The 25,830-nt window shown below is 42.0% G+C and overlaps 1 protein-coding gene across 3 annotated transcripts; it reads right to left on the reverse strand.

Annotated features, from left to right (window-relative positions):
• On the reverse strand, positions 1-24,975 carry MAT2B (methionine adenosyltransferase 2 non-catalytic beta subunit). 3 transcript variants are annotated; one of them, XM_089532006.1, is made up of 8 exons: positions 24,796-24,975; positions 20,474-20,668; positions 18,656-18,770; positions 18,214-18,366; positions 16,145-16,338; positions 8,705-8,818; positions 5,940-6,127; positions 1-94 (listed from the first exon to the last, which is right to left on the reverse strand). In XM_089532006.1, exons 1-7 carry the CDS (start codon positions 24,856-24,858, stop codon positions 5,957-5,959), a joined length of 1,005 nt encoding a protein of 334 aa, XP_089388132.1. In that variant the 5' UTR covers positions 24,859-24,975; the 3' UTR covers positions 1-94; positions 5,940-5,956. The 3 variants fall into 3 exon arrangements, with proteins under 3 accessions (XP_089388132.1, XP_089388139.1, XP_089388147.1); XM_089532013.1 differs by lacking the exon at positions 1-94 and adding an exon at positions 4,667-5,384; XM_089532021.1 differs by lacking the exons at positions 1-94; positions 24,796-24,975 and adding an exon at positions 24,294-24,465 and having other exon boundaries at positions 5,393-6,127.
• Positions 24,976-25,830: the final 855 nt, after the last annotated feature.

A 25,830-nucleotide genomic window follows, 5' to 3' on the forward strand; every position in this document is an offset into this window, starting at 1 on the left:
AGAGTCTCGCAGAACCCAAAAAGATTAGCAAATTTTATTTGGCATTAAGTATGCTTGGGGTCCAGTTGTTCATCAGATAATGCAGACGCAATACCTAAGTGAAGATGTGAACAAAACCCGAGTTACTATGTCATTTAATAAAGTTGTGGTTTAGATCATTTTCACAATTTAGGACTCATGAAACACAGAACATAAGATGTAAAGTTACAGCTATTTGAGCATTTCTAAGTTGCCTTGAGCTCTAACTTTGAGGGAAAACGTATTAAGCATGCATATGTTCAGCTCCAGGTGATATTTATTGTGCTGCCTTTTAAATATCCACATGAGATACCGTCATAAAATAATTGTTCAGCTGGAGATTGACTCAGTAGAATGTACTGTCATAATGCACATTACTTTTAAAGAGACATTAAACAGCAGCTGGGTTATTAGTCATGTCAAAGAGGAGTGTTTAATGAGCATATACATATATAAAATTAATAAGCATATACAGAAACACTGTCACGGGAGTACCCTTTTACACAGAAGTGCAAGTGAAATGCAGAGCAATTAAAGTGCCTTATACAATCAGCCCTCAAAGCACTCCAACAAAAAGTGAATTTTATCACTGAAGTGATACAGGTTGCATAGCTGGACATGATTTAACTGTATATCCGAGGGGTAGTCAAAAGTGTAGCTCTCCAGCTATTGCTGAACATCACCGCCTACCATTCCTTGCCCCTGGCTATACTGGCTAGGGCTGATGGGACATGCAATTCAGCAACATCTGGAGACCATATTTTACTCATAACTTGTTGCTTTACTAATGTACTTACCTTGTTCTCTTCATCTTAGAACTCTAGTGCAATCATCTGTTCATGTCTGATTAACTCACAAAGGAAACAATGCATTTCAAGACTGAAAGGTTCCCTGACTAGCTTTCAGTTCATCATTTTTACCTCTCCAGTTTGTGTCTGCTTGGTATCACATCCTTGCTATGTAAATTGGTACTGCTGGAATATGAAAGTTCCCCAACTAGCAAACAGGTGAAGGAACTCACTAGCTTACTTCTCAAGAAAATCCTTCCCATGAAAACTAAGCTGCAGGCATATGTATGGCACAACTGCTTCCCCCTTCCTATGTAAGGAGTACATGGGCTATACAGTATCCAATTACCATCACGGAGTAATTTGTTGTTGCCCCCCAGATTCTTCTCCTGCCTTCTGAGATTTTTTTCTTTTCTTTTAAGGGCCTGAAGTCCAAATACAGGAGTCAACAAAAATAAGCCAGCCCAGAGCCATACAACACAGTACAAGCTGTTTCACAGATGCTTCCGAATTTGAAGCACAGAAAATCAATCACCCAAATTAAAAGACTGTGATAACTGTAGCCTGTACTGACAGTGTGGACAAAATTAAAATGGAAAGCATCTCCTAGGCTTTATTTTCAAAAGAAAAATTACCAATATGCAATCAACACATCAGTAAAGAAACTTGGCGGGCGGGGAGAGATTGCAGAAAGCTGCTTTCAAATCTGCCATGAATATGTCCCCATATAGTATGTGCTAATCATGCAGTTCCTCAAATCTTGCTGGATTCCAACATACAGTATTCATTACCATGGCCTATTCTGGCTTGAGTTGTGGGGACTTACAGTCCTACATGTGAAAGGCTACATGATTTCCCCTCCTACTGCAGTTATCTGCATAATTAAAGCAAAGGTATTGATCTGATGAACTACCCACAAACCTCATGTTACGCTGTTTCCCCAAATATAGTAACTTATCCATATGTTATATGGCTGATCCAAGTTTTACACTACTATCAATAAAAGTCTGAGGAAAGAAAAAAGATGTTAAACTTTAATACTTCTTGAAAGTATAATCTACATTATCATCTCCAAATAATTCATAATCTTTCTGTTCCTGGTACTGAAAAAAATGAATTAAAACAAAAGAGCAAATGAATTTGCATTAATAAATACTTGTTTTGACCTTCATTATTCATATGTCATGGGTACCTGACATATTTTTTTTGCCTTGGCTTCATATTTGAAAATGAAAATAAATCTAAAATGAAAATCTATACTCGGAAAATCAAGCCATCTATTTTCAGAAAAAGAATAAAGCCAAGCGAGGGAGACAACAAGAAAGTTGCAAATGTTAAAACAGGTATCAGTAAAAGTTTGGTAAGAGAAATGCTCTGGCCTCTAAATTTGATCACATTTTAATACATCAGAGAATGGAATGTGGGCTGAATGGATTACTTTGTGTTATAAAATGATGACAGACATCTAATAAGGTAGGATCAATTGATAACAGGAAGAAACTGCAAATTGCAACTGAGATGTGTATGTGTCTTTATTTCTTAGAGAACACATCACATTACAAAATTTCTATGTAGGCTCACTACCACATAAGTACATACAAAGCCATGTATGAAAATCTCTGCATGAAATTTGTATATATCTCATATGTGAAAGTGATAGGAATATCACATGTGAGAGCCCACATTTTTATTACTGACAAGCTGTACCCAGTCTGGTTAAATAGAAAAGAAAGGAGAAAGTGCACTTTTCTGAAATATTTAATTTCACAATGCTTGTGGGTATACAATATTTTTGTTGTTTCATTGTCTGTTTAGATATAGAGATTGTGTGGTTTACCAACTGTAGAACATGCAACATATAATTGTCCATGTGAGAAACAATCCGTGTCTAGACCTAAACCACACAATTCTAAAGATTGGCCCTGAGCTTTGTTGATGGTGACTGCAAATGCCAATCAAATATTTAGTATAGCGTGTGTTGCTGTTACCTCCAACAAATGGCACTCTTTTTTTAAAAAAACATATTTTTACCTGTCGCAGGTGTGACATCTATATAATAGTAGGCAGATGTATATAAAAACATGTGTGTATTCGAATGAAATGTTGTGTCAAAATTTCAAAGCAATTGGTGAAGAAGTTTCAGAGATTTAATATTTTGAACAAATAAACATTTGCATTTTTAGATAGATAGATGTGCTTGTCTTTTTAAAGTGTTTTAACCTGTGCTTTAATTTAATTCTGACTTAGCATTCAATCTTAATTCGTTCTTTTATTCAGTGTTACTATAAATTATGCTGAGCCTCATTCTAGTAAGAAAAGTGGGAAAAGTAAGAAAAGTTGTCAGCAGAAACAAAGATATTGTATATATTTGAAATTTTAGCCAAAAAATTAACTCCCCAAAACTGGGTAAACTTATCTATGGGTCATTAAGTAAGTACTGTACTTTTAACACTTATCAAAAAGGAACCAGCCCCTTCTCTGACTGGCAAAGGTGAGGGTTTAGTCCATCTTGGGAGAACCTTTTAAAAAGCACCAACTTCCTCTACTCTCCGCCACAGCACATCTTCTGGCCATTTTGAATGCCTGGGCAGGAAAATGGTGGCAGCGGCCGCTCTATAGCATTTCCTCACCAGGAAGTGTTGGGAGGAATTTGGCTTTGAAGGATCTGAATAAGACATTTGTGTATGTTCCTCATCTTTTCTAGGTTAAAATTGGGCAAAGTTATCAAAATTAACATTAAAGGTTTTAATCACTGCTAACTTGGGCCTGATACACACCATCCTGGCGGCGATAGTAGGGCGCGCAACTGCATACCAACCGCATGGTTCCGAGCCCTACGTGTGGACAGCACCATTACAGTGCAATCCCACCACCAGAAAGGCGTGTGCATTAAGTGTGGGTGTCACAGCGCCCACACATCATGCAAACGAAGAGATATTGTAAGGGCTGTGATGCAGCCCTTATGAAGTCTCAAAAAGGAACCGCTCTAGGAGGCTCCATTTTTGGTCCGCAGCGGTGCCGGGCGGTTTGGTTGCTGCAGCAACGCTGCGGACCAAAAATAGGCGCTTACAGACTGCCCTGAAAGGGGTGGTCTCTACTGCTCCATAGTTGACATTTTCTTTGCTTTGCCTTTACATCCTTTTTAATATGTGCATGTTTTCTTAGCCCCCATCTACATTTGGTCACCTCCCCCAAATATCACACAGCCATCATTTGCCATAGTTCCCTCCTCATCTATCCATCTTTTAGAGTGAACACAAACAATTATGCCTTCCAGAATTCTGTAAGTTATTGGGCATGGTTCTCCTTTGCTTTGTCCTTTACATCCTGTGTTACATGCCCCTAGATTTTACCGTCAACTTACCCATGGGTCATATAAAAATCTATAATTCTGGCCCCCAAACCTAGCCTCTTTGACTTACAGATGATGTCAAATTATACATGCATATATACTGTAGATAAATAAATATATGTTATGACAACAGTCATTTAATGGTTCAAATGAGGGGGTAGCGCTTGCCAGGGCCCATGGCTGTGCAATTTCAAAGATCCAATGGAAAAGAGCTATGATGCAGTACCATTCCAACCAATTTCCCAGTAAGCAACATAAAGGGCAGGAGAAAAAACGGAGTAATCCAGATTTTGCATCCCTCTGACATGGCATTCTCAGCCAGTCACTCAACCCAAAAGAGACAGGACAAAAAATCTGATAATTCTGCTGTGTGGCACCTGATCCTCTTCAAACCTCTTTCTGGGAAGAAAAAAACTTCACACATACAAGTGAGTAATGGTATTTCTCAGAACAATTGAAGATAGAAATATGGAACTCAGAGGTGCTCAAAAAAAGACAACACAAGATATTGTACCAGCAATACATCTTTAATGTCATATTGTATTTTTAACTTATAAAGTGTGCGTCAAGACCTCAAACTAAGATAAAGTTAGAATATAGGAAGTAACTGACACCAAAAGTGGCCTCCAAAAGACAAAAGTGGGAAATGTCAGAAAGTTATCTGCTGTCAATCTGTGAATGTTTTATCTTGAAAGGTCAGTTGATAGAAAGTTGCAGGAGGGAAAGAAGACTGAAAATGCATCACCAGAAGCTGCCTTGCGGTTTTTGTTTTGTCTGTTGTTAGCAGAAAGCTTGTATAGCATACACTCCAGCACTTCCAATACAGAAGTGAAAACACAAAATTTACACAACAGTAAACTGGAGGAGTATCCAGGGTTAAATGTCTTCAATCCAAGCGTATATTTTTGTTCTCGTAAATAGGGTAAATACAGGTATCTGAAGTAGCTAATCCACCTGTGTGTCTGCTTTGGAGGAATACTTGTATTGTTATAGCTCTGTTGCCTGAACTAAACTATGAGATTTTAGATGTTACTTATTAACTCATTTAACTCATTATTACTCATTTAACAAAGAGATTTGGTAAATTTCTGCATTTAATGGGATTCAAATTGCTCAGATAAAACCTTAGCCAGCAAAAGGCAAGGAGAACATCCATGTTTCATACTTCCAAATGACCAAAGAGAGAGTAGAGATAAGCAAATTACTGTGTACACAGAATCATGCATCTATGGTAAAGATAAATAAACCATGAGGTTTAAAATGCAAAATATGGTGAAATTTTATAAGCATCAAAACTATATATTAGTTGCAAAAATAAAGTGTTACTTTAGTATATTTTATCATAGCTAAAGCAATCTCCAATGCTTCCCACTTCAATTTCAACCACAAGAAAATAGCTTCCAAAATGAAATATGGAAGTCCTATGCTTTAATTTTTTAATCTTTTTTTTTTTTTTTTGGCAATTAAGGAAATGAATGTTAAGGGAAATTCTGCATAGCAAATGCAAACACACACAAAAACACACAGCTGTACTTTTCAAAAGTGAGAAAGCAGATCTTCTTATCAATGGTTACTGATGGCTGTAAGAATCACATCACTAGATATTTATGTAAGCCAACTGGCAAAACAGAAAGAAATATCAAACATAATTCTGTGCTATAATTTCACTAGTGCAAGACCATGATTTTACCTGATTTGAATTAAACCTGAAACATACAACACTTAATACAAAACTAGCCTTTCCCCCTGCATTTTAAAAAAGTGCCTCATACCATACTTACACTAAAATATTTACAAACTAATGGAAGACAGTCTGTCTCCATCTCTTGTCGGTCAAAAAAGGCCAAAGTGATTCCTTAATCCCAACCCGAAAAGGCGTTTGTTGTTCAATGCCCAACATGCGCAGTCTGGAACAGTCAAGATGAGCATTCTTGGGACGAAGTGCACCCACTACTGGGCTATCTGTAATCTAAAAATAATAATAGGCAGCAAAGAGATATACGCAGATTCTGTACAATGAAGAGTTCAGGCATTTTTTCCATAGGACCCCCCAATTTCTTTTGTCCATAAACAATATATAATATCATCTTAAATATTTTCCCACAGTAGGACAAAACAGTGAAGAAAAAACTTTGCTAGTACTGAAAGACAAAGGCTTCTCTGCCCCCAAATCCTCGGCTGGGTCTTATTCTTTTGAACTATAATTCCAGTGGCACTATGAGCTGGGATAAACTGGGAATTTTAGTCCACAGTTAATATTTTCAAATGCTGAGCTGACATAGCTGACTAGTATTTTAAATGCAAAACTGAGAAATTACTCATTTTTGGAGGAACCACAAGTTTTGCCTTTTCTTTAGCAGCCCACTGAATTGCTGCCCTGACCATAAAGGACAGGACTTAGCTCTTCTGGCAACCTGCTTAGTTTCTATACTGTGCAAAGAAGAAGGATGGAACATCCTATTCCTTCCTTCATCAAGAATCATAGAGCTGGAAGAGACCGCAAGGGCCATCTAGTCCAACCCCCTGCCATGCAGGAAATCCAGATCAAAGCATCCCCGACAGATGGCCATCCAGCCTCCGTTTGAAGACCTTCAAGGAAGGAGACTCCACTACGCTCCGAGGGAGTGTGTTCCACTGTCGAACAGCCCTTACTGTCAGGAAGTTCCTCCTAATGTTGAGGTGGAATCTCTTTTCCTGTAGCTTGCATCCATTGCTCCGGGTCCTAGTCTCTGGAGCAGCAGAAAACAAGCTTGCTCCCTCCTCAATATGACATCCAGTCAAATATTTAAACAGGGCTATCATATCACCTCTTAACCTTCTTTTCTCCAGGCTAAACATACCCAGCTCCCTAAGGAGTTCCTCATAGGGCATGGTTTCCAGACTCTTCACCATTTTAGTCGCCCTCCTTTGGACACGCTCCAGTTTCTCAATGTCCTTTTTAAATTGTGGCGCCCAGAACTGGACACAATATTCCAGGTGGGGCCTGACCAGAGCAGAATAGAGTGGCACTATTACTTCCCTTGATCTAGACACTATACTTCTATTGATGCAGCCTAAAATCGCATTGGCCTTTTTAGCTGCCGCATTGCACTGTTGACTCATGTTCAACTTGTGGTCTACTTGGACTCCTACATCCCTTTCACATGTTGTCTCCTTAAGCCAGGTGTCCCCCATCCTATATCTGTGCATTTCATTTTTTCGCCCTAAGTGCAGTACCTTACATTTCTCCCTGTTGAAGTTCATTTTGTTAGCTGTGGCCCAGCTTTCTAGTCTATTCAGGTCATTTTGAATTTTGATCCTGTCCTCTGGAGTATTAGCTATTCCTCCTAATTTGGTGTCATTTGCAAATTTGATGAGTATGCCCCAAATTCTGTCATCCAGGTCATTGATAAAGATGTTGAACAGTACTGGGCCCAGGACAGAGCCCTGTGGGACCCCACTGGTCACTTCTTTCCAGGATGAAAAGGTGCCATTGTTGAGCACCCTTTGGGTTCGTCCGGTCAACCAATTACAAATCCACGTAACAGTTGCCTTGTCTAGCCCACATTTTACAAGCTTGTTTGCAAGAATGTCATGGGTTAGGTTAGGTCATTTACCAGCATGGAATACCATGCATTTTTCTCCAAGCAATTTCTTATCATGTAAGGCCAGTGTGGTGCAGTGGTACACTAGGACTCTGAGAGACTAGGGTTGTAATCCTCACTCAGCCATGCAAACTCACTTGGTGATCTTTAGCAAGTCACACTCTCTCAGTCTCAAGGAAAACAATGGCAACCCCCCTCTGAACAAATCCTGCCAAGAAAACCTCATCATAAGGTGGCCCTATGGTGACTCTAAGTTGGAAACAAATTGAAGGCAAAAGAACAACAAGAACCAAATGTTTTGTAAACATCTTGAAAACAAATAAACAAGAAGCCCACCATTCCAGTGTTGCTCAATACAAGCCTAGAACAGAAAGACTGAGGCCAGAATGGAAATTATATTCAGAAAAAAATATATACTATGCTCGTCAATATATGGAGACAATAACACTATCCTAAGCATCTAGCCAATTGTCAGATAGATATTTTTGAAACTACAGGCCCGAATTGCACTCCAGTCCTTAGGACTGGAGCATGGCTTTGGCGCAGCTTCAGGCCTCTTAGGACGCATGCATCATTTAAACAGCATACCTCCAAAGTGACTTAAAGCAGCTTTATTTTGGCCTGTCTGTTTGGGCCCTACATGACAAAAATCTAGAATCATCTCAAAGTAACAAAAAGTTTAGCAATTTGCATGATTTGAAGGTAAATATTGTTCTGCAACATAAAGCAAATCCAAGTATGTTCACAAATAGTAAAATGACCTTCCTGTCTCTGTGTGAAAGGTTTTAGACTATGGGTGGAAATCACACAACTCTCCAGATGCTGTTTGATTGCAGCTCCCAGCAAACCTCATCAGTGGCTATTATGGTTAAGACACTGGGATTTAACCTCCAATGATATCTGAAGAGTCACATGATTCCAACTAGTTTCAGACTATTACAACAATTTTGGCTTTTACTTACTGGTCTCAAGTGGCTACTAGGAAGGTTGAATGCATCAGCCATAGCACGTGCCATTTCAAATTTAGTCATCTGCTCATTACCAGACCAATGGAATGTTCCTTTTATGGAGGGATCCTAGGGAAAGAGAAAAACATGAGACATTTGGATTCTTATATATTCTATTATGCTAAGCTGCTGCAAAAGAAGAATTCTCTAAGGTAGACTGGAGGACATACCAGCTGGAAAAAAATGGAATAGCTAATGTTTTCGGATTAGAAAACTACTTTTTTGTTTAACACAGAGTATTACATATGATTACTGTAAGGTTGCAGGGAACAATTCTGATCCCTTGAATATAAAACGTCCTGGTTAATTATAATTCCTGGCCATATATTATTCTACGCAGTTCAATAGGGTATTTTCACCTTCAATTCATTTACTACGTTTTCTGAAAAAGGACTTAAAAATGTGATTCCAGGAGAGGGGAGGGGTTATTTGTCTTTTAATGGACAACATAGGTTGAGTTTCCCTTATCTGCAACTTGGACCAGAAGTGTTTTGGGTTTCAGAATTTATAGTGGTCCCTTCCCTTATAATAATAATAATAAAAATTTTATTTATATGCCGCCCTTCCTCCGATCAGGGCGGCTTACAACACATTAAAAACAACAAAAATACACGCTAAATAAAATACACATAAACCAACAGTAAAAAGCCCCATAGCCCAACCTCTTGGCCACGAAAGAGGAGGGAGGCCCACAGGATATTTATTCGGGGAATGCCTGTTGGAATAGGAAGGTTTTAAGGTCCTTCCTAAATTGGGCCAGGGTAGTAGACGAGCGGAGCTCTGTGGGCAGCGCATTCCAAAGGGCTGGGGCAGCTATGGAGAACGTCCTCCGAGAAGTGGAGGCTAACCTAGCCCCAGGCACCTTCAGTCATACGGATGCCCCCACCTAGGGGAAATTAAAGCCAATGGGGCTCATGCCCACGGCGGTGCAAGCGCCATTACTCCTTCCGGTGCACGGCACCTCTTTTTCAGTGCAACTTCCAGCGTATGCTGGAAGCCGCATAAGGCGTGCCCGCATATGAAACAGGTGCACTGTATTTGGCAAATCTCTTCTGAACAAGAAAACCCTATGATGGGTTCATCTTAAGGTCTTAGGGTCACCATAAATTGGAAACTAAGGCACACAACAATAACAAATATTTGCATATACAGTTGCCCCTCCATATTTGCGGTCTTGGAACTTGCGATTTTGATTATTCGTGGGTTTCCCAGCTCCCCCTCCCCCTCCTTTCCCTCCCTCCCCTCCCGATGATCGCTGCTTACCTCCGTGTTTAGCAGCCTCTCCTTCCATTCCCTGACACACTCTCTCTGCCTTGCCTCCCCTTCCCTGACACACTCTCTCTGCCTCACTTCCCCTTCCCTGACACACTCTCTCAGCCTCCTAACCTTCTCTGACACACACTCAGCCTCTCCTTCCCCCATAGCCTTGGAGGACACCCAGCTGAGAGACCCCCCAAAGCCATGAGGCAGATGGAGGGAGCAAGTGAAGGGACCCTGTGCTCCTTGTGTCTGCCCCATGGCCTTGGAGGACACCCAGCTGAGAGTCCCCCAAAGCCATGGGGCAGATGGAGGGGGCAAGCGAAGGGGCCCCTCCATCTGCCCGACTGCCTTGGAGGACAGCCAGCTGAGAGTCCCCCAAAGCCATGGGGCAGATGGAGGGGCAGATGGAGGGGCCCTGTGCTCCTTCTGTCTGCCCCCTGGTCTTGGAGGACACCCAAGGCCAGGGGGCAGCGAAGGGACCCTGTGCAAAGCCATGAGGGAGAGGGAGGGGGCAAGCAAAGGGACCCTGTGTGTGCTCCATCTGCCCCACTGCCTTGGAGGACACCCAGCTGAGGGTCCCCCAAAGCCATGGGGCAGATGGAGGGGGCAAGTGAAGGGGCCCTGTGTGCCCTCCATCTCCCTCACTACCTTGGAGGACACCCAGCTGAGCAACCTGGCTCAGTGCCCCCCCCCCAGGACTGAGGGAAGCCCCCTACTAGGTCCCAAGGGGCAAAGTTAGGCAGGGGAGGCTGCTAAACACGAAAGTAAGCAGCGATCGTTGGGAGGGGAGGGAGGGAGGGAAAGGAGGGGGGAGGGACATGAATATTCGCGGAATTTGGAATTCGCAGGAGTCCCTAGAACAGATCCACCGTGAATTCCAAGGGAGGACTGTACATAAATAATGAGCTATCTTGGAGATGGGATCAAAGTGTAAACACAAAATTCATTTATGCTTCATATACACATTATACACATCGTTTGAAAGTAATTTCATATAATATATTTTTAATAATTTTGTGCACAAAACAAAGTTTGTGTACTATGAACCAACAGAAAGCAAAGTTGTCACAATCTTAGCTACCCATGAAAAAAGTTCTAGTGTTTGGAATTCTGGATAAGGAAGACTCAACCTGTACTTACAAGTATTTCCTTGACAAGAAACCACTTTCTATCAGACACCAGTGCCCAGTGCTCACCAGTGCCCTACAGAACTCAATGAAAAGGACAGAAATCAAGCATCTTGTCTTGTATGATTGTCCAAAAATGCTACAAGGTTCCCACCATCTGAAATGATTATATAAACTACAATCAATAAATTCTGTAGTAGACAAAACATATTAGAAGGAAGCTTCTATATAATGCAACTACAACTCTTTCATTTCCCCCCCCCCCCAAAAACATTGTTCCCTTTCATTATTGTGCTCTACATTTCACAGTGCATCATGACTGCTGAAGTTCTGGAACAGCATCAGTTCCACAATGTACTGAACAAAATTCCCAGCTTGTTCTCACTTACTAGAAAATTCAGACATCTCATTGTTCTAAAATCATTTATTAGGAAAGATTGCTCCTCCAGCTACTTAGTGTTATACAAATCAAGGCCATTATAATCTCTTTTGCATGGACAATGTCTAGGACTTACTTTCTAAGCATTTATGCTGGAATTGGCACCCACTTATGGTCAAGGCCACTGGAAGTGAAAAACCTACAAAGATGCGCTTGCTGAGTGCTCAAGAGAAAAAAAGTCAAGTTCTAGATTCTACTGCTTAATGATGTTAAATGTAAATAAATAGTTCTTGCACAAATAGTATTGAGGAAGACAAACAAATATATAGACATCTGAAATATGTCAGATATGCACTCTAGATTTTTGGAGAGCTGATTTCAGTAAACTTAGAGAAATACTGGGAGTGACCCCATGGTCAGAAATACTAAAAGAGAAGGGAGTTCAGGATGGATGGGAGTTTCTCAAAAGGGAGATACTGAAGGCACAATTTAAAACAGTTCTAGTGAGGAAGAAAAATGCGAGGTGTCTCAAGAAACCAGGATGGATGACTAAGGAACTTTCAACGGAGCTAAGTTTTAAATAATAATAATAAATAAAACTTTTATTTATATCCTGCTTTTCTGTGACAAGACAATCAAAGCAGCTACAACATGTTAAAATCCACATTTACAAATTTATGTCCCAAATTCGCCCCCCCTTAAAACAGGATTAAACAAATTACAATTAAAACATCTATTAAAAACACAATAAAATACAGCAAGGACAGAGCAGTGGGCTGATACATGATGCGGGGGGCAGTCATTCTGTGGCTGGGCACTTTTATTCAGGAAAGGCCTGCCAGAAGAGATCCGTCTTGATAGCTTTTTAAAAGCTGTCTAAACTGGCAATTTGACGGATCTCGTCTGGCAGACCGTTCCATAGTTTGGGAGCAATTGCAGAGAAGGCCCTCTGGGAGGTAGCAGTTACTCTGGTTTTTAAAGGCTGCAATAGATTCCTCCCAGAGGACCTGAGGGTGCGGGGCGGATATGGAAGCAGGCGATCCCTCAAATAGGTTGGACCCAAGCCATGTAGGGCTTTAAAGGTTATAACCAACACCTTGTACTGTGCCCAGAAACTAATAGGCAGCCAGTGAAGAGATTTTAAGATGGGTGTTATTCGGTCACTCCTAGTTTTTCCAGCAACCAGCCTGGCTGCCATATTTTGTACTAGTTGAAGTTTGAGGACTAGGCACAAGGGTAGCCCCATGTAGAGCGCATTACAGAAATCAAGTCGTGAAGTTACCAGTGAATGTACAACAGTTTCTAGGTCCTTTCATTTCCAGGAAAGGGCGCAGCTGGCGTATCAGCCGAAGCTGATAACAGGCGCTCCTGATTGCCGCATTCACCTGATTTCTCATGTGAAGCGACGGATCTAGGAGCACCCCCAGACTGCGAACACAGTCCTTTGTAGAGTGTGTGACCCCATCTAGGACTGGAGGTTGCAACCCTATACCTGGTTTGGGAGCCCCTACTGTAAGTACCTCCGTTTTGTCTAGATTCAGCCTGAGTTTGTTTTTCCTCATCCAGCCCATTACTGCTTCAAGACACTGATTGAGGGGAGAAATGCCATCTGTTGTCATAGCTGCTGACTGGGACATGGAGAAATATATTTGGGTGTCATCAGTGTACTGATAACACCCTGCCCCATGTATGTGAATGATTTTCCCCAGCGGCTTCATATAAATGTTGAATAGCATTGGGGACAGTATGGCGCCTTGAGGGATGCCACATTTAAGCTCCGTTTTCGAGGAGCAACTGTCCCTGAGCATCACCTCTGGAATCTACCCGAGAGGAAGGACCGGAACCACTGGAGTGCAGTGCCACCGATTCCTAACTCTCCCAGTTAGGCAACATGTATAACGGAACATGTATAAGAAATGGAAAAATGGGGAAATCATCACAGAGGAATTCAAACAAATAGCTAGCCTGTGTAGAGTTAAAGTCAGAAAAGCTAAAGCACAGAATGAACTCAGGCTTGCTAGAGAGGTTAAGAACAACAAAAAGGGCTTTTTTGGATATGTCCGCAGCAAAAGGCAGAATAAAGAAATGGTAAGGCCACCATGTGCAGAAGATGACAAAATGCTAACACGAGACAGAGAAAAGGCAGAATTACTCAACACCTTCTTTGCTTCAGTCTTTTGAGAAAAGGCAAAGGGTGCTCAACCTGAGGAAAATGGAGGAGAGGACAGAATAACGGAAATTCAGCAGAGAATAAGTAAAGAGATAGTACAGGAATATCTGGTTAATCTAAATTAATATAAGTCTCCAGGACCTAATGAACTACATCTAAGAGTATTAAAGGAACTGGCAAATGTAATATCAGAGCCATGGCAATAATCTTTGAGAACTCCTGGAGAACAGAAGTCCCAGTAGGCTGGAGGAGGGCAAACGTTGTCCCCATCTTCAAAAAGGGGAAAAAAGAAGATCCCAATAATTATCGCCCAGTTAGTCTGACATCAAAACTAGGAAAGATTCTAGAGCAGATCATTAAACAGAGAGTCTGTGAACATCTAGAAGGCAATTCCATGATCACAAAAAGTCAATATGGGTTTCAGAGAAACAAGACATGCCACACAAATCTAATCTCTTTTTTTTTTTGGATAAAATTATCAGCTTGGTAGATGAAGGGAATGCTGTGGATATAGTATATCTTGATTGCAGTAAGGCCTTTGACAAGGTTCCCCATGACATTCTTGCAAACAAGCTTGTAAAATGTAGGCTAGACAAGGCAACTGTTACATGGATTTGTAACTGGTTGACCGACCAAAGCCAAAGGGTACTCAACAATGGCTCCTTTTCATCCTGGAAAGAAGTGACCAGTGGGGTCCCACAGGGCTCTGTCCTGGGCCCAGTACTGTTCAACATCTTTATCAATGACTTGGAGGAAAAAATTGGGGGAATACTTATCAAATTTGCAAATGACACCAAATTAGGAGGAATAGCTAATACTCCAGAGGACACGATCAAAATTCAAAATGACCTGAATAGACTAGAAAGCTGGACCAAAGCTAGCAAAATGAATTTCAACACGGAGAAATGTAAGATACTGCCCTTTGGGTGGAAAAATGAAATGCACAGATATAGGATGGGGGACACCTGGCTGAATGAAACTACGTGTGAAAGGGATCTAAGAGTCCAAGTAGACCAAAAATTGAACACGAGTCAACAGTGTGATGTGGCAGCTAAAAAGGCCAATGCAATTTTAGGTTACATCAATAAAAGCATAGTGTCTAGATCAAGGGAAGTAATAGTGCCACTCTATTCTGCTCTGGTCAGGCCCCACCTGGAATCCTGTGACCAGTTCTGGGCACCACAATTTAAAAAGGATGTTGATAAACTGGAGCATGTCCAAAGGATGGCAACTAAAACGGTGAAGGGCCTTGAAACCATGCCCTATGAAGAACGACTTAGGGAGCTGGGGTGCCTGGAGATGAGAAGGTTAAGAGATGATATGATAGCCTTGTTTAAATATTTGAAAGGATGTCATATTTAGGAGGGAGCTAACTTGTTTTCTGCTGCTCCAGAGAACAGGACACAGAGCAATGGATGCAAGCTACAGGAAAAGAAATTCCACCTCAACATTAGGAGGAACCTCCTGACAGTAAGGGCTGTTCGACAGTGGAACATCCTTCCTCGGAGTGTAGTGGAGTCTCCTTCCCTGCAGCTCTTTAAACAGAGGCTTGATGGCCATCTGTTGGGGATGCTTTGATTGAGATTTTCTGCACAGCAGGGGTTGGACTGGATGGCCCTTGCGGTCTTTTCCAACTCTACGATTCTATGATTCTATGAAATAATGAAAATCTTTATAAGATCTCCAAATGATGTATCTCGCTCTTTGTTTCAGGGCACTGGATTGTGTTTCTTTTGTCCTTTCATACCTGGTAGAGAAACACTCAATGTAAAGATGTCATGTTCAGAGAAGAAGGATCCAACAGAGTTGCACTTGCTGATGAAGGGAACAAAGTTTTTGCAGAAGATAACTGCACTCTCAAAGAAGCAGGATACCTGCATTCTTTCCAGCTATCTTTCCACATCCATTACCATCTACTGACATATTTACTGTCCCTCTGGTAACTCACTCTTGTCTCCTCTCCAATATTCAAGCCCTGACAAGTATTTATATTTTTAACATGAAATCATTCCATAAACCAATTTACCAGTCTCAGTCTGAACAATGATAAGCTTTTCTTGTTACTTGTATTAACATTAAAATGTTACAAGCCTAATAAAACAATTATAGTCAGCCCTCTGTATCCCGGATTCTTTATCCATGGATTCAAACATCCACTGCTTGAAAATATACAAAACATATATAAATTTCAAAAGACAAACCTGAATTCTGCCATTATGTATTAGGGATACCAGTTTAATATGCCATTGTATTTAATGGGACTTGATCATTCATCAATTTTGGTATCCATGGGGGAGTCCTGGAACCAAACCTCAGTGGATATCAAGGGCCCACTGTAACACATATTTTTGAAATCTTGAGTATTCTATGAAACTATGATGGAGTCATTACTGGTACAGCTACAGTCGTAAAAACCAGCCCTTGAAATCATGACTTAATTAAGTGACATAATTTCTCACCAGCATTCTCTTCTCTGCTAGCTGTCGGCAAATACTGGCTACATCCTTGACGTAGGTAGGAAACCTTTGCTGCCAGTGGTCCATATTGGCTGATTTATTGTTGAATTGCACTTTATCAAACATAACTGTCACAGCACTCTCATCCAAACGTTCAACCTCTCCATACAAAATAGGAATTCTAAGCACAGCAGCATCTAAAAGATGAGAAAAGCTATAAATAAAAAATGCATTTATGTACCATGAACTTCTTAAACTGAGCTTGCAAAAAAGGCACAAAATGCCTTCAAATTACTGCAAGATATTTCACCACCTCTGAATGATGATTACTTATGTGAGGCTTTTAAACAGCATTGGTAAAAAGCTGAGATGTCAAAAAGACTTCAGATAAAACTTTCAATTTTATGCTATTATTCCCCCAATAAATGCAGGGTTACATTGAAAAGCACTTTAATGTATAATTGAAAAGACATTAAAATAGGAGTGGGCAATAATTTAGATTCAGTGAGCAAAAGAAATACATAATAGCAAATACTACTTTAAATGTCCTTCCATTCCAAACCCCACTGCTTGAAAATCAAAGAATGATATATGGTAATCATGTATGACAGCTCGGTGCAGGGCAAATGACGATGACTTCCTAACAAGTAGACTACAAAATACCACTGCTTATTCGTCCTTGCATATTAAAAGGCACACAAATTGGCTGGAAGAAACTGTCATCCTAATCATACAATCCTCCAGCTTGTTGCATCTCAGAACTATGAAAAATATTTTGGAAATTAGATCCAAGGGAAACTGGGACCTGGAACAATGGATGCAACCTCCAGGAAAAGATTCCACCTCAACATTAGGAGGAACTTCCTGACAGTAAGAGCAGTTTGACAGTGGAACAAACTCCCTTGGAGTGAAGTGGAGTCTCCTTCATTGGAGGTCTTTAAACAGAGGCTGGATCTGTCGGGGATGCTTTGATTGAAATTTCCAGCATGGCAGAATGGGGTTGGACTGGATTGCCCTTGTGGTGTCTTCCAACTCTATTATTCTATGATTCTATGGCCAACCTGTCTGACATTTTAGGCATGAACAAAACAAAACCTTTGGGTATGGGGTACTATAAAAAATGTGGCAGTACTTTCAGTAATATATTCAAAGATGTTACCAGATAGCTGTATGCTGCCAAAGATCAACCAACAGATGAAACCTATTCCCCTGTGAAATCACATAGGAATGCTTTCACTCAGCTGAGTTGGTAACAGAAGAAACTATTAATATTGGCTTTCAAGTTCAACTGACCCTATGTTTGACAAAGACAGTGGTTGTGCTTCTTCTTTTAAATCAAAATATTGGGGGGGGGGGGGATTACCTCACCGCTCAGTCATTACTATTCAATCCTTCTTTGTTCATTCCATCACCATCTCAAATATACAACTTTTGCTTCTTCTCCACATCAAGCTCTCAAACATTCACATGCATTTGTTTGAGGCTTGGAGCATTTTGTTTTCCTTACCTATGCAAGACTAACATTTTTAAAAAAAAAAAAACAAGAAACTTCCTGTCTTGTATATCTTTCTCTGTTCATTGCCACACTGCTCTTTTATGGAAAGCTGCACCTTTCCAAATCAGCAGTGTAAGTTTTATGTGACTTTCTATTACTCTGGCTTTAAATGAACATGGAGCTTTTTGAAAAAATTTGACTTTCCTCATTATGCTTTTCTCTCTTTAAGGGAAATGGGAATAGGCAGAAGAATTAAACTCTTGCTATGGAAAAAAATGACAAAAGAAGTTTTGTTCACATATGAGAAAAATGGTTTTGTTTCTTCTAAATATATAAAAACGTATGTTCTTTTGAAATATGAACTTTTTAGCTCTCTATTTTATGTCCATATTCTCTTAACATTTCAAAAACACTCTTGTATGTGTCTTATCAAAAGCATATCCAAATGAGTACACTATGTCTTTATCTCAAGTAAACGTACAGAATTGCAGCCACCTCAGTTTAATTAAGAATTTTTAAAAGAAATCATTAAGAAAATAGAAAATGGTTAAAATGTCAGCTCCTAATGTATACTAACCTTTACTGTTCCGTAGAACCGCCTTTTCACCATCTAATTTAGTTTGACCATACAGATTTAAAGGATTAGGTACATCATTCTCCTTATAGGGAGGATCTGTTCCATCAAATACATAGTCTGTACTTATATAGACCAGAAATGCTCCTACTTGTGCTAGGATAAGAAAAAAAAAGTAATCTTAAAGGTGTGCAAAGTAGCAATTACTGTATCTTTCATTAGAAACTGACTTGCTGAAACAGAGCAAAGATTGTCTATCCCCAAATCTATCTCAAGGAAAGGTCAACAAGACCTTACTATCTATTCCCTCTACCAAACTATTTTATTGCAACCATTAGGGACATACATCTCATAGATGGAACTATATTAAAAGCAGGTAGACTGCCCTCTAATGCCATCTAAAATAATGTTGCACCCCAAGAAAAAGAAAAAATCCACTTTTTACCTGCTTCTTTTGCTATGTTTCCTGAAGCAACCACATTGAGCTGAGAAGCAAGATCTGGCTGACTGTCTACAACATCTGGCCTTCTCTCAGCTGCACAATGTATTATCACATGAGGCTGGAAATTAAACATCCATTTCAATACAAAAGAAAAATGCATCTGTAGCAAATCCACACTGCTCAGCCAAGCAGCATAAATGGGCGAATATTTAAATGTTCAGGTATCTCAAGAGAGATACAGAAGGGCCAATAATGTGTAACATTCAAGAAGTTGTTCAACTGCAACTCCCATGATCCCTCACCATTGGCTCTCATGGCTAGGCTGATGGGAGATGAAATCCAACAACATCTGTAGGGCCACTGCAGTCTTCTAGTACTACAAAAAAACCTTACTTTTGTCAAATCTAGAACAGGATTTACATAACCAGACAAGATAAATGTTGTGATTATTTTGCCCTGCTTATTCAGCAGTGTTATTTTAAAGACAATTTTCCAGGCTGGATTCAGTGAGCCTGCACCATACCCGGGCTTCAGTTCTGTGGCTTTCAGCATACGCTGAAGCCACGGGAGACTCTAGTGAATGATGTGCACACCTCGCACCGCCACATGCACACATCCCATTATTTTCAATGGGGCGCGAGCATACACGATTTCCCCTTATGCGGGGAGGGGGGGGGAATGGATTCCCGCATAAAGGAAGGGAGTTCTGTACAACAAAAGCTAACATAAGAGATTTTAGAAAGTTTCTTTTTTTAAAAAAAATAATCCCAATACAAGGCTACTCTCTTACAACACTGGTCTATCTTCTCCTAAGTATTGTAACAAGTTTCCATATTTGCAAGAAAGGCATCTGATTTACTGTTACGTAGGCTATTTACATAGGTTTTTACAGCCACACAACATAAAAACCATACAGAAAACCAAAGCTGAATACTGTGATAGCTAAATGTGGATAATTACAGTTAATTAGATAGAAGAGTTCCTGTGTGCTCCTTTAATAGAAAATTTGGTACCAGAGGCAGAAATAACATTGAAAGAATAGGGAGAGATTCCTATTCCACACACATAAACATATATACAAATACCAGTTCAACACCTTTCAGGAAAATGTTTTATCTAAAACAAACAATACGCACAAGCGAACTGGAATAGTCAGTTCAGGTTAGTTAGGTATTTTATATCCTTCCTCCCAGGAATCTTGCATAAATAAACAAAAACATTTTGAGTTTTCTAGTGACTACTTAAAAATGTCTTCCAAATTGCATCCTGGGATCATTTTTTTGTTGTTTCAACAGCATTCACTTTTGTTAATATTTCCGTTTTGGTAACCAAATTACAATGCTTTTTTAACATGCTGCGGATAGCTGGTCAGGATATCTTATCTGGTCTACCCTTTCTCTGTGTTTTGCTGTTCACATATGTTTAGTAAGGGATTCTGGAGGCAGCTGCTGTTTACCTTCCCTGTTGTAGGCAAGAACCCATAGCTACAGTAGTATCAGCTAAAATAGAATCCTACCTCTAGCTTTTATGGCATTGTTTACTGTATACATACGCTGCAACCTGACACTGAAAGACTGCATTGTCCTAGCCATCCTTCACCAGCCTCCCAATACTGATTTTGCCTAAAAAAAAATTCTAGTTAGACAGAGAAGAGGAGGTTGGGTGGGTATAAAAGCACTTTACACAAAGAAGCTTCTTTGAATGACAGAGCCTTTGTTAACTGAGGTATGCCTGCATTTTAAAGGTAGACTATTGGAACTGTAAGCACCTTCTGAGCAATGTGGACAACAGTTGCTTTCCTCTCCTTGCCACAATTCTTACCTGAAAATCCTGGATTAGTTTATGAACAGCAGCAGAATCCAGAAGATTAACTTGCTCAAACATGGGGCGAGCCCTACTGTACCCACAACCAACAGTGTTCCAATTATTTGCTTTGAATTCCTTATGCACAGCTCTACCAAGGAGCCCTGTGGCACCAGTAACCAAAACACGTCTGTTGGGGATATCAACATCATCCTGTAAAATAAGAACATATGTTATTTACTATTATCAATCATTACAGTAATGTTGTGGTTCCTCCAAGACTTTGGAGTGCAATCCTTTGCTTGTCTACTCTGAAATGAATTCTACAAAAGTTCACAGGACTATAGCCTGAGTACACATCTGTCATCTTTACATGCATAGAAAGCCCAAGAATATATAAATACTGAAGACAACACCTGCAAGTTGCATTGTATTGCTTGTGGCCAAAATTTACACTTTCAATTTTTGAAAAAAAGCAGCCTACATACATTTTTGTGTGTGTCTTCAATACAACTCTGATATACAGCAACCCTATCTCAGGGCTTTCTCAGCAAGATTTGTTCGAGGGGGTTTGCCTTCCTATGAGGCATAATGCAACTAGCCAAAGATCATCCAGTGGGTTTCTATGGCTTAGCGGGGATTCAAACTCTAGCTTCCAGAGCTGTAATCCAATTCTCAAACCACTACACTATGCTGACCCTCTATGGCATCAAAAGTGATTGGTACTACAGGGCACCCGTGTCATACGCGGGTGCGCTTTACGCGGCTTTCAGCATACGCTGAAAACTGCGTGGGGAGAACGGGCGGCACACTGCATAGGGATGAACTGGCCACGCACCCCTGGCGCATGTGTGTCGCCGCATGCACAGGCCCCATTCATTTAAATAGGGCTCAAGCATGGGCAGTATTTGCTTTATGCGGGTGAGTCTGGAACGGATCCCCCGTGTAAAGTAAGGCCGCACTGTAAAAGGCATTTCCTTGTCATTGTTATATGCATTAGAGTCAACTCTGACTTAAGTAAACCCTGTAACAGGATTTTCTTGGCAAGAATTTTTAAAGGTTTACTAAAAGGCATTATTTCAGCCAAAATAGATTATGTGAATAAATTTAATGAATATTTATTTATTTACTTCCTAGCTTTTTACCTTTACGCCACATTTCAAGGCAAAAATGCCCTATGCAGAATGTCTTAATATAATAAATCAGTACTGTTCAATCAGCACTTTTAAGAACATCTCATATCCCAGAATCCTTAGGAGCAATTCAAACAACTAACAAAAATTTAACAAAAAACTAACGTGGAAAAACTGACCACAAAAAAGACTAAGGATCTGTACAGATTGCCCCTAAGGGGTGGCCTGCAGCCGCCCCTTTTAACGCCAGATAGGGGCCATGGCAACAACTCACTGCAGCCCCAATCTCGCCTTTCCATGGCGCAAAAAGCAGCCGCCAAAAGTGGCTCCTTTCTGCATTGCAGAAATGACACCATAGCCGCCGGCGCCACAGCTTTTTGGCACTCCTTTGGCACTGTGTTATCTAGACACAGTGCCAGAGGAGTGCTGTGACACTGCCTGGCATGTGGTGCAGTGCACAGTGTTACTCCGGCCTGGAAGCGGAGTCGGGGTGTGCATCGTGTGGATGCCATTCCCCAACTCCACCCCCAGCCCCTGAATTCATGTGAAGTGTGGTGAAGAGGTAACTTAAGTAACCAGAATAGAATCATAGATTTATAGAGTTGGAAGAGACCACAAGGGCCATCAAATCCAACCTCATTCTGCCATGCAGGAACTCCTAATGTTAAGGTGGAATCTCTTTTCCTGTAACTTGAATTCATAGGACCCGGAACAATGGATGCAAATTACAGGAAAAGAGATTCCACCTTAACGTTAGGAGGAACTTCCTGAGAGTAAGGGCTGTTAGACAGTGGAAGACACTCCTTCGGAGTGTGATGGAGTCTCCTTCCTTGGGAGGTCTTTAAGCAGAGGCTGGATAGCGAACTGTCAGGGATGCTTTGATTGAGAGTTCCTGCAAGGCAGGGGTTTGGACTGGATGACCCTTGTGATCTGTTCCAACTCTATAGTTTTATGATTAGTGACTTAAGGACTGGGGTGCGACAAAGATCAGCTCCCTCTAACATTTTTGGGAATGAAAGGGCTCCATTTGGAAATGTTCCCATGCCAATTATGGAGAAAGACTCCAAAATCCATCCACAGAAATGTATGAGCCAGCTTGCATTTTGCACCATAAGCTTCTCCACGTTCCCTGGGAAGAAATTCCCAATGCTATACACAGTTAGTTTGAGGTAATATTCCACCATAATCAGTAGGGTTCATTCTCAAAAAAAGTTTAGGACTGCATTTTAGACAGTCTCCTTTCCTGGTCAATAGGGTTTGTTGAGAGTTATGTTTTACAGAATAAAGTGGGGCTTATTTCTAAAGCTGTACTTTGTTGTTGTTAACTGCCCCCAAGTCGACCTTGACTCATGGCAACCCAATGGATGAGACTTTTCCAAGATCCCCCACTTTTCTGGTCCTGCAGATTCAGACCCTCTCTACCTGTGTCTGCCTATCTGGCTTGTGGTCTCCCTCTCTTTCTGATTCCCTCCCCCTTTCCTAGCATTATTGTCTTTTCTAGTGATTAGCAGCACCTTCTCATGATGTGGTCAAAGTACGACAGCCTCAGTTTGATCATCCTGGCTTCCAGGGAGATTTCAGGCTTGATCTGTTCAAGGATCAGTTTGTTTATCTTTTTGGCTGTCAGTGGTATCCTTAGCACTCTTCTCTGGCACCGCGTCTAAAACGAACTGATTTTCTTCTTGTCTGCTTTCTTCACTGCCCAGCAATCATGTGCGTAAATGGTGACAGGGAATACAATGGTTTGGACTAGATTCAATACAGTGTTCAGAAATATATCTTTGCAATTTAGGACTGTGGCCATTTCTTTCATAGCTGCCCTTCCCAATTTTAGCCTTCTTCTAATTTCTTGACTGCAATCAGAATGTACCTACGTTACAGCATTTATAGCACTCTGAGACCCCTTTAACAGTAATGGCTTCATCCTATAGGATTCTGGGATTTGTAGTCTGGCAAAGGACTTAGAATTCCCTTCCTGAGTGCTTTAAAGCTGTAAGGAGCAGAGTAGCAAGGTCCAAACTCCTCCCCAAAGAGCACATCCCAGGATGTTTGTGTGTGTGTGTGTGTGTGGGCTATGTGGCTGCGTTCTAGAAGAGTTTATTCCTGACATTTCTCCAACATCCGTGGCTGGCATCTTCAGAGAAAGGCCAGAAAATCCCAGCATGGCCATAGAGTGGAATTAAGTGGCATCAAACTTGCGCATTGTTACTCCTAAGTAAGCAGGGACGCTTTCCTCCCCAGCCCCAGTATGTATCCAGGGGGCCTCTGCTCCCACAGTGGCGAGTTCAGGTTTTCAGGAGGAGGTGCCACCTCTCACCTGAAGATTAAGCCCCACTTGGTTCAAAGGGATCATTTGGCACGAGAGCCAGCGTGGAGTAGTGGTTTGAGAACCTGGACTCTGGAGACCAGGGTTCGATTCACAGCTCACTGGGTGGCCTTGGTGGCCAGTTACACTCTCTCAGCCTCAGAGGATGGCCATGGCAAAACTCCTCTCAGCAAATCTGGCCAAGAAACCCCCACAATAGGGCCGCCTTAGGGTCGCCAGAAACAACTTGAAGGCACATAACAATAATGACTCTGAAGACCATGGTTCAAATCCGTACGTAGCCAGGGAAGCCCAACTTGCTCTCAGCCTCAGGAGAAGGCAATGGAAAACCTGGAGCTTAGGAGCCCTGGTGGCGCAGGGGTTAAATGCCTGCACTCACAAACCGCAAGGGTGCGCGTTCCATTCCAGCCAAAGGGCTGAGGGTCGACTCAGCCTGGCATCCTTCCGTAAGTTTCTAAAACGAGTTCCCAGCTTGTTGGGGGCAATTGGCGGACGCCTCGTAAACCGCTGAGGGAGGGCTTAAGCGCACTGATAAGCGCTGTGGAAACGGACTTGCCAGTGCTATAAAACCTCCTCTGAAGAACCCTGCCTCAGGGTCGCCATACATCGGAAGCTGTTGGAAGCGGCACAGCAAAAAGCCAACTTCATGCTTAGGTCAGGGAACAACAGGAACACGCCCTCCTTCCCCCTCCCCTCCCCTCCCGGGCCTACAACCCCCATCAGCCCCTTCGCCTGGCACACAAAGCGAGGGGATGATGGGAACTGTAGTCCAGCCACATCCGGAGGGCCCGGATGACTCCCCCATCTCCTCCTCCTCCTCCTCCTCCTCCCTGTGGAGCCAAGAGGACGAAGGGCCCGGTTTGTTTACCGCGGAGCCTCACCTCCTCGAGCCAGCAGCGCCCGGGCTCGAAGTGGATCCGGAGCCCCTTCTCCCGCCCGACCATCCCTCCTGCCTCCTCGGTCTCTTCCTCTTCCTGCTTCAAGAGCAGCTACCGGCGACGTCACCCGGAGACCCCCCTCCGAGACCGCAGCAGCTTAGGCTTGGGAGGTGGGGCTTGGGCAACCCGCGCCGCTGATTGGCTCCTTTCCTCCTGGGAGGCGGAGCTCGGGCGCGCGCAGACCTCTCGGGCGCTCATTGGCTCGCCGCCTCGGGGACGGCCGTTGGGGTCTTCCCAGCATCCACCGCGCCGCTTTTAAAAGGAGGGTGGAGGCCCGTTATTATGGACCTGGCCAAAGGGAGGGCGGCTCTGAGGCGAAAGAGCGAGCATGCATGGGTTTCCTCTCAGGGCAGCGCTGGCAGAAGAGGCTGCGGCACCCTCCTGAGACGTTTCTGAGAACATACTTCAGTCTAGCGCTTTTTATCCAATTGGGAAGGTGCGGGTGATGTGGCACCACTGGATTTAGTTGTTTTACACACATGAATCTCTGTATACACTTGTTCCTCCCTATTTGCTTCCTTTGGTTTCATTGTATATCATAGGATCATAGAGTTGGAAGAGACCGCAAGGGCCACCCAGTCCAACCCTCTTCTGCCATGCAGGAACTCTCAATCAAAGCATCCCCTTTGACAGATGCCCATCCAGCCTCTGTTTAAAGACCTCTAAGGAAGGAGACTCTATCACCTTCCGAGGAAGTGCATTCCACTGTCGAACAGCCCTTACTGTCAGGAAGTTCCTCCTAATGTTGAGGTGGAATCTCTTTTCCTGTAGCTTGCATCCATTGCTCCGGGTCCTAGTCTCTGGAGCATCAGAAAACAAGCTTGCTCCCTCCTCAATATGACATCCTTTCAAATATTTAAACAGGGCTATCATATCACCTCATAACCTTCTTTTCTCCAGGCTAAACATCCCCAGCTCCCTGAGTTGTTCCTCATAGGGCAAGGTTTCCAGACCTTTCACCATTTTAGTCGCCCTCCT

This window comes from Sceloporus occidentalis, unplaced genomic scaffold, assembly GCF_023333645.1.
Source record: "Sceloporus occidentalis isolate IW3139 unplaced genomic scaffold, rSceOcc1.0.p SCAF_1, whole genome shotgun sequence".
Taxonomy (NCBI): Eukaryota; Metazoa; Chordata; class Lepidosauria; order Squamata; family Phrynosomatidae; genus Sceloporus; species Sceloporus occidentalis.

Excerpts from the sequence above, each read along its gene's own strand:
- MAT2B (XM_089532006.1), bottom strand. The coding sequence starts at position 24,858 with ATGGTCGGGCGGGAGAAGGGGCTCCGGATCCACTTCGAGCCCGGGCGC. Across the intron at positions 20,669-24,795 it reads GGCGCTGCTGGCTCGAGGAG|GATGATGTTGATATCCCCAA; the intron begins GTGAGGCTCCGC and ends CTTATTTTACAG. Across the intron at positions 8,819-16,144 it reads TAGCAGAGAAGAGAATGCTG|GATCCCTCCATAAAAGGAAC; the intron begins GTGAGAAATTAT and ends CTCTTTCCCTAG.